This window comes from Verticillium alfalfae, genomic scaffold (assembly GCF_000150825.1).
Source record: "Verticillium alfalfae VaMs.102 supercont1.7 genomic scaffold, whole genome shotgun sequence".
Taxonomy (NCBI): Eukaryota; Fungi; Ascomycota; class Sordariomycetes; order Glomerellales; family Plectosphaerellaceae; genus Verticillium; species Verticillium alfalfae.
In genome coordinates this window covers 1507997-1514791 of record NW_003315032.1, presented here as the reverse complement: position 1 = coordinate 1514791, position 6795 = coordinate 1507997, and the positions used below count along the sequence as shown (strand labels likewise).

Below are 6795 nucleotides of genomic sequence, written 5' to 3'. Positions count from 1 at the left end.
ACGCAGGACATGCTCTTCGAGAACACCACGTTCGAAGACTACGACGCCGTCATGCGGTCCAAGGTCTCGGGCGGCTGGAACATCCACAAGTCGCTCCTCGACACCAAGCTCGATTTCTTCATCGCTCTGTCCTCCGTCGCCGGCGTCGTCGGCAACAAGGGCCAGGCCGCCTACGCGGCGGCCAACACGTTCCTCGAGGGCCTTGTGCAGCACCGACGCCAGCAGGGCCTCGCCGGCACGGCCATCGCGCTGCCGGCCATGGACAACGTCGGCTACCTCGCCGAGAACGAGGAGCGCCGCGAGCTCCGCCAGAGTCAGCGCAGAGAACAGCACGGCCAACGAGGCCCAGCGCAAGGACGTAGAAAGCCTTGCTGGCCTGTCCGAGCCAAGAGACTTGAGAATCTGCTTGACAGGTCCTCACGGGCAGCACATGGGACGACAGCGCCCGGCCGCCGTACCCCGCTGCCGATGCCAGGTTCGCCGACCTGCTGGCGGCGCTGGCACGAGCAGCCATGGTTCCGGCCAGGCGGCGTCCATCCACCAGGTCGTGTCTCGAGCTGGCTGTGAGGACCAGGCCTCGGAGGCCATTGTCAAGGGCCTTATTGAGAAGCTCTCGGCGATTCTCATGGTTCAGCCCGGCGACCTGGACCCGGCGTCTACGCTGACAGCTTATGGTCTCGACTCGTTGAACGCCATTGAGCTGCGCAACTGGATCAGTAAGGAGCTTCTTGCTCATTTGCAGGTGCTGGAGCTTCTGACAAGCGCCACGTTGACGAGCTTGTCCTTGATGATTCTGAACAAGTCTCGTATCGAATTGAGCTACAAGGTTGCTGCTGCATAAACAAGGGAAGGGTATATCAAGGCGTACAAGGAGTTTGGGATTTGCTTTTTTGTTGGACCGAAGCAGTCGAGGTCACTGGCGTGACAGGAACTAATAGGTAATCCGAAAGCCAGTCTCTGCAGAAACATTATTATGGAACAGCATCATTATCAAAAAGCATAAATCTAGACAGTTAATTCATTAATCAATGAGACGAGCCGGGTGCCCTTTGCTGATTGATATACATGTCCCCGACCAGCTGGTCATACCCCTGAGTCGTCTCTCAAATCTCAGACCTGAAGCTCCAGACCTAAAGCTCCATAATAAAAATCCCATCCGCCGAAAGTGGATCGCGCAAAAATCACCATCCCAGCGCAACCCGCGCCACGCAATCTCACGATGATCAATCAAAGTCAAATCCTACATGCTACACTCGCAGCAAAAAGGGAATGTTGATGAGGACGAGACTCGAACTCGCGCGGGTTGCCCCACCAGGAAATCTGTTAAGGAGACCTTAACCTGGCGCCATAACCAACTCGGCCACCTCACCGGTGATTGATGAGAAGTCGAGCGAAGGGTGGGTTCATGGCGGATGTTGCGGGGCGCGCGAGGGCTCCCTCTCGCATCCCACGGCCACTATCCAGGCCTGGCCTTCTGAATAGAGGTTGGTCCCTGACCAGGAACGCGAATCCTGGCCGAGCGTCTGGCTGGCGCCGCATTCTGCTCATGGCTGTCTTTGTGGGTGGTGTTGCTTTCCAGTGTCATGCGTCTCGGTGCTTCATGGTATGTTCTGTTACTCCAAGCCCCTCGGTGAACATCGTTCGTCAACGTTACTGATCATAATCGTGTTTCCAAGTCAAGAGTCGCTTATTGGCGCCCGTGTTTCGTCGCATTTGCTCCGCCTGGTGGAATAATCATCCATCCTGCCATTGCTCCTACGCCTTCCTCCTCTCAGCATTCGTCTCTTCCTCATTCATGATTCCCTCCTCGCCGCCGGAACGCGCCGTTGGCGGCTCCGCCCTGCCCACAACTTCCGAGCTTCGGAAGACAAACAACACGATGAGCAGCGACGCAACACCGTACCCAAAATTCATCCAGTTGGCGGCCCGCAGGCCTTTGAGCGAGGGTCCATCCCAGGGCTTCGTCTCGCCGACGTCCATGACCGGCACGCCGCGCGCCTTGGCCATGACGGCCGTCTGCACGGCCGTGCTGATCGCCAGACCAATGGCGCGGCCCATCTGGCCGACCGAGTTGATGAGCGCGCCGCCGAGGGCTTGGTCTTCCTGCGGCAAGGACTTGGAGGTGAACAGCGTCAGGGACGGCCACGCCGTGTCAGCACCGAATACGGACAGAATCATGGCGGGCAGCCCAAAGGCAAAGTACGTCGTGTTCGAGGGGATCGGAATGGCGAACAGCACACAGGCCAATGCCATGGAAACGTTGCCGAATACGAGCAGGAGATAGGTTGGCACGCGGGACAGCAGCAGCGCGACGACGAATGCCGTGACGATGCCCACAACACCCGTGGGGATGAAACGGATGGTGGTCTGAAGTGCCGAAAGGCCCTGATAGTCCTGGAAGAAGTAGGTCGCAAAGACGAGGAAGTTGTTGAACGAGGCAAAGAACAGGCCCATGATGACCATGGCGGCGCTGAAACGCTTGTTTTTGAAAATCGAGACCTTCATGAGCGGAGGTCTTTCGCCCTTCTTTTCTAGGTAGCGCTGCCAGAAGACAAAAACGGCGATGATGATCAGGGATACGACAATGATGACGGGGATCCAGGGCCTATCCCAACCGACAACGTTGCCCTCGGTCAGGGCATAGAGCAGGGCCAGCATGCCGATGGTGATGAGAGCGCCTCCGATCCAATCAACCGACTGCTTGGTCTTGCTCGGTTGGCCTTCGAGCGACGGTGGGGGCGGCGGGGGTGGAGGGATGACGAAAAAGCCTGCGGCGGCCACCATGCCCGCGAGTATAGCCTTGACGCCGAAGATCCACTTCCAGTCAGCATATTGGGCTATGAAACCCGCGATGAGGTTGCCAAAGACGCTACCCAAGGGTGCACCGGCGGCGTAGGCGCTGAAGGCGTAGTTCTTCGCCTTGCCAGGCGGAAACGTGGTGCCGAGGATGCCGATAGCTGTGGGAACATTGGCGGCGGCGCCGAGGCCATGCAGACCACGGAACAAGTTGAAGGCAATCTCGTTGGGGACAAAGGCGTTGGCAAGTGTCATGACAGCAGCCCAGGCAGAGCCAGCCACGAAGATCAGGCGTTTGCCGTAGATATCGGCGATGCGGCCCCAGAGCAGCAGGAAGCAGCCGAAGGCGAGAGAGTAGGCCGAGACGATCCACTGCAGACGCTGCTCGGGGATGTCGAGGTCAGAGCCAATAGCAGGCAAGATGATGACGACGGCTTGCAGTGACATGGTCTGAAAGAGTCAGTCACTGTCCTCACAATGGCCAAACGGGGTGACAGACGTTCATGAAACTGGCGCCCGCGAGGGTGGCCACGAGCACAATTGCTCTCGCCTTGGAGAACGGCAGCGCAGGAGGGCCATTGCTCTCGATCGGTCCGTCTTCCACTGGTGGACAGGGCTCGGCGTCCGAAGATGTCGACAGCTTCTTCCCACGCGGTGAAGCGGTGGTGTTGGTGTGTCCGGGTTCACTCGTATTCGTCTCAATCTCACCGGCCACAGTCTTCTCGCCAGAGAGGTTCATGGTCACGCCTTGGCTGGACTTGAGCTGCAACAAGGTCTTCACTCACGTTCCAGGCAGCGACGAGACCAGCCTTATGAGTTGACCAGCTCGCGTCTCGGCCTGAACGCGATGCTGCCGGTTGTCGTCTGGAGTAGGACATGTGGGGGGATTGCGAGATGGCCGGAACCCGCCCCCAGGGCTGTCGCTAAACCCATCACGGTCTAGAAGCCTCTGGGGACACCATAGTGGGCCACTCGGATCAACAGGTTGGTAAGCGATGTCGGTCCTGGACGGCAGATCTTTCGGCATGGCGAGGTAAGTCAGCGTAAGTCGGTCAGGGTAAGTCTGTAGCAGATGCTGTGCATGGTGGCAGAATGCACGCCCAATGCCCGAGACTTGGTCCGGGTGACACACAGAATGATCCGGCGGTGGATGGAAAGGATGGATCGCTGTGCATCTTTAGCCAGGGTGGCGAATGAGATCTTGGTGCTTGGTGTCCACCGACGCAACCTTCCCCACGTGACAAAGAGGCGCTGCTGACAGCTCCACCTTGCGACAGCCTTATCTTTTATCGTCATCTTGAGCGTCGCCCAGCCTTGCCTCAACCTGTTGGAAAGGCCCTCGCTTTACATCTCATCTGCCTGATATATAGAGATCGCATTTCGCCGATACCAGCTGCGCAACTCAGTATGATCTCACTTACATTTATCATCCTCGCGGTCGTGCTGTTCGCAGCTTACAGAGTATGTCCTGTCCACCACACTCATCATTATCCACCTTTTGGTGTGCGCTATGAACCGCCCTGGTCAAGATGTACATCCTCGTGACTCAAATCAACTAACACGCCCCCAAAGGCTGTCTTCGCCGACCGCTCTCCCATTCCCGAGACGTCCGGAAAAGTCTTCAAGGTCGCCAGCGCCGCCGAGTTTGACGCCCTCCTGTCCTCGACATCCAACGTTGTCGTCGACTTCTACGCCGACTGGTGTCCCCCTTGCCGCGCCATCGCCCCAGTCTTCTCGGAGCTGGCCGACAATCATGCATTGGAGGGCAAGCTTGCTTTCGCCAAGGTCAATGTCGACCATGTTCAGAACATTGCGAGTCGCTATGACGTCTCCGCCATGCCGACCTTTGTGATCTTCCGGAACGGCAAACCTGCCGGTGTCGCGGTGGAAGGCCTAAAGGGCCGCCCCTCTGTCGTTCTCTCTGGTGATGGACTCGTCGAGAGGGTGCGTGGTGCCGACAAGGCGGCCCTCCAGTCCGCTGTTCAGGCTTTGGCCGGCTCAAAGTAGGCTGTCTTTCCGTGTCAGGCAGAGGGAGGCACTAGAGAGAAGAGACAGCGATACGATAGTCGGCAAAAGGTCATTTGGTCGTGTATGAACCTCATTGCGGTGGAAAGCGAAGGCTCGTTCAAGGCTTTCATCATCGGTCTGTAGTCAACACGCGCCGACAGCGTACCGCGCAAAATCCGGGTTGGAGCGCCGAGAAGACCCATCTTGAACCTGGCACGCCGATACTACCTGATCTTGTATATCCGAGCCGTCTCGTGCAAGGGCGATCCTTCAGGACCATCCGGCGGGGTTTCTCGCTGTTTTCGAGTCCACCAATGACCCCCATGTACGTCTTGCGGTTACATCGGCATGCTGGTCTTGGCAGTGGGGGAGTGCTCTTGAACTTGGGAGAGAAAAGACTTGATGTGATGCTCAACGACAAGCGGATGGCCAGAGACAGGGGAACATGCATAATGTCCAGGCTACTCATCCGTATCGATGCTTAGATCATCTTCTCTTCTACCCCGCAGACTAGACGTAAGGAGCTCCAAACTGGTCTCTCTAGAGCTCACGGAGTATTTGCTGCATCTCTCCCAACGTAGAGTAGATCAGCAATGCATTAGAGTCCTCCGCATCTAAAGTGTGAACTCGGTATAAAGTACCAAGCTGGTGCACCAAGATGTCTCGCAAGGAGGTATTGAAGTTACTGCCAGACGCACGAAGTTGTGTTTCGTGTTAATTTCATCATGCATCTTTCAAAAGTTGCTGTAACACTCCTTGCCTTCTTCAGCAATGCATCTCTTGCCATAGAGCTACCAGCTGGTGTGCCTCGATCTCTCGAGGAATTCCGAGAAAAGCATCCCTATCGAGCGCGGAGTACCAAAGGCGATTGTCGCAAAGTGACCAGGATACGCCCATCTAAGCACGATACTGACGACATTTCGGATGATTTTCTGGAGGGAATCAAACAGGCCAACAATGGCGGACTGCTTCACCTGCCCAAAGACGAGCTCTTCGTCATCGGCAAGCCACTGGACCTGACCTTCCTCAACGACATTCACGTCCGTCTGGACGGCAAGATCTTGGTGGGCTCTCCTGGTCTTTTGGTTTACCAGATGTTAGACTAAGCACATGTCAAGTTCACCGACGACGTTCCTCAATGGCAAGCTACGGCTTTCAAGCACCCCTTCCAGACAAATCTCATGTTTTGTGAGTACGATTCAAGGCATGAGACGGTCATCTACATTAACCACAGGTAGGGAAATGGGGCGGAAAGAACTTCAAAATCTACGGCGACGGCGTCATCGACGGCAACGGCGAGCGTTGGTGGCGTGAATTTGGCGAGCTTGACCTCCCCGCGGACAACAATTACACCTATGCCCGGCCCATTCTCTTCTATGTAGGAGACGCCGCCAATGTGCAGATTGAAGGGATCCAGTTCAAAGATGGTCCGATCTGGCACCAGCTCATCGAACGCAGTATTTCCACCAAACACTACTCGTGAGCGAGAGGATTGTCACTGACGTGGTTGGCGCAGCCGAGGGCATCTCCTACCGCGATGTCTCCTGCACTGCTCGCCCACGAGACCAGACTGTTCGGCCTGCGAACACAGACTTTTTCAACTCCCTGAACGTCAGGGACGTCTCGATTGAGCGCGTCTGGGTCGACGTCGGCGACGACTGTTTCTCGCCAAAATCAAACGGTACCAACATTCACGTCAACCACATGTACTGTAATGGCACACACGGCCAGGTACGTATTCGTCTTCCTTTTGGTGGACCTCACGTCACTCACGATACCAGTCCCTCGGTTCTCTGGGAGAACACAAGGGTGTCATGTCCTACGTCGAAGATGTCGTAATCGAGAATGTCTGGATGCTCAACGGCGGCGTGCGTCAGCCCCTTTTCCAACCACAAAAAAAGACCGCCTCCCGTTGACACCTCCCACAGCACGGCAGCCGCATCAAGGTCTGGGCCGGACCGACCGCCGGCCACGGCTACGTCAACAACGTCA

At 56.7% G+C, this 6795-nt stretch overlaps 4 protein-coding genes and 1 non-coding gene across 5 annotated transcripts in view; 3 read left to right on the top strand and 2 right to left on the bottom strand.

The window, feature by feature from the left end:
- VDBG_06312 (mycocerosic acid synthase) overlaps positions 1-841 on the top strand; it is a gene marked incomplete at both ends in the record, with an annotated part of 6797 nt that extends 5956 nt beyond the window's left edge. The window contains 2 exons of the mRNA XM_003003823.1: positions 38-358; positions 414-841. Coding sequence (XP_003003869.1) covers positions 38-358; positions 414-841 — 749 coding nt within the window. The remainder of the gene's footprint in view (positions 1-37; positions 359-413) is intronic.
- A 432-nt stretch (positions 842-1273) lies between these two features.
- Positions 1274-1370, bottom strand: VDBG_15128. The gene has a single exon. It is a non-coding gene; the product is annotated as a tRNA-Leu (tRNA).
- Positions 1371-1755: 385 nt separating this feature from the next.
- VDBG_06311 (drug resistance protein) lies at positions 1756-3535 on the bottom strand (the record flags this gene model as incomplete). The annotated part of the gene is made up of 2 exons (XM_003003822.1): positions 1756-3246; positions 3296-3535. 2 exons carry the CDS (start codon positions 3533-3535, stop codon positions 1756-1758), a joined length of 1731 nt encoding a protein of 576 aa, XP_003003868.1.
- A 668-nt stretch (positions 3536-4203) lies between these two features.
- On the top strand, positions 4204-4803 carry VDBG_06310 (thioredoxin; the record flags this gene model as incomplete). The annotated part of the gene is made up of 2 exons (XM_003003821.1): positions 4204-4257; positions 4369-4803. The coding sequence occupies 2 exons, from the start codon at positions 4204-4206 to the stop codon at positions 4801-4803; spliced, it is 489 nt and encodes a 162-aa protein (XP_003003867.1).
- Positions 4804-5528: 725 nt separating this feature from the next.
- The window catches only part of VDBG_06309 (exopolygalacturonase), a gene marked incomplete at both ends in the record, with an annotated part of 1780 nt that continues 513 nt past the window's right edge, over positions 5529-6795 (top strand). The window contains 6 exons of the mRNA XM_003003820.1: positions 5529-5867; positions 5922-5991; positions 6042-6260; positions 6320-6534; positions 6585-6671; positions 6732-6791. Of these exons, the coding sequence (XP_003003866.1) occupies positions 5529-5867; positions 5922-5991; positions 6042-6260; positions 6320-6534; positions 6585-6671; positions 6732-6791 (990 nt within the window). The remainder of the gene's footprint in view (positions 5868-5921; positions 5992-6041; positions 6261-6319; positions 6535-6584; positions 6672-6731; positions 6792-6795) is intronic.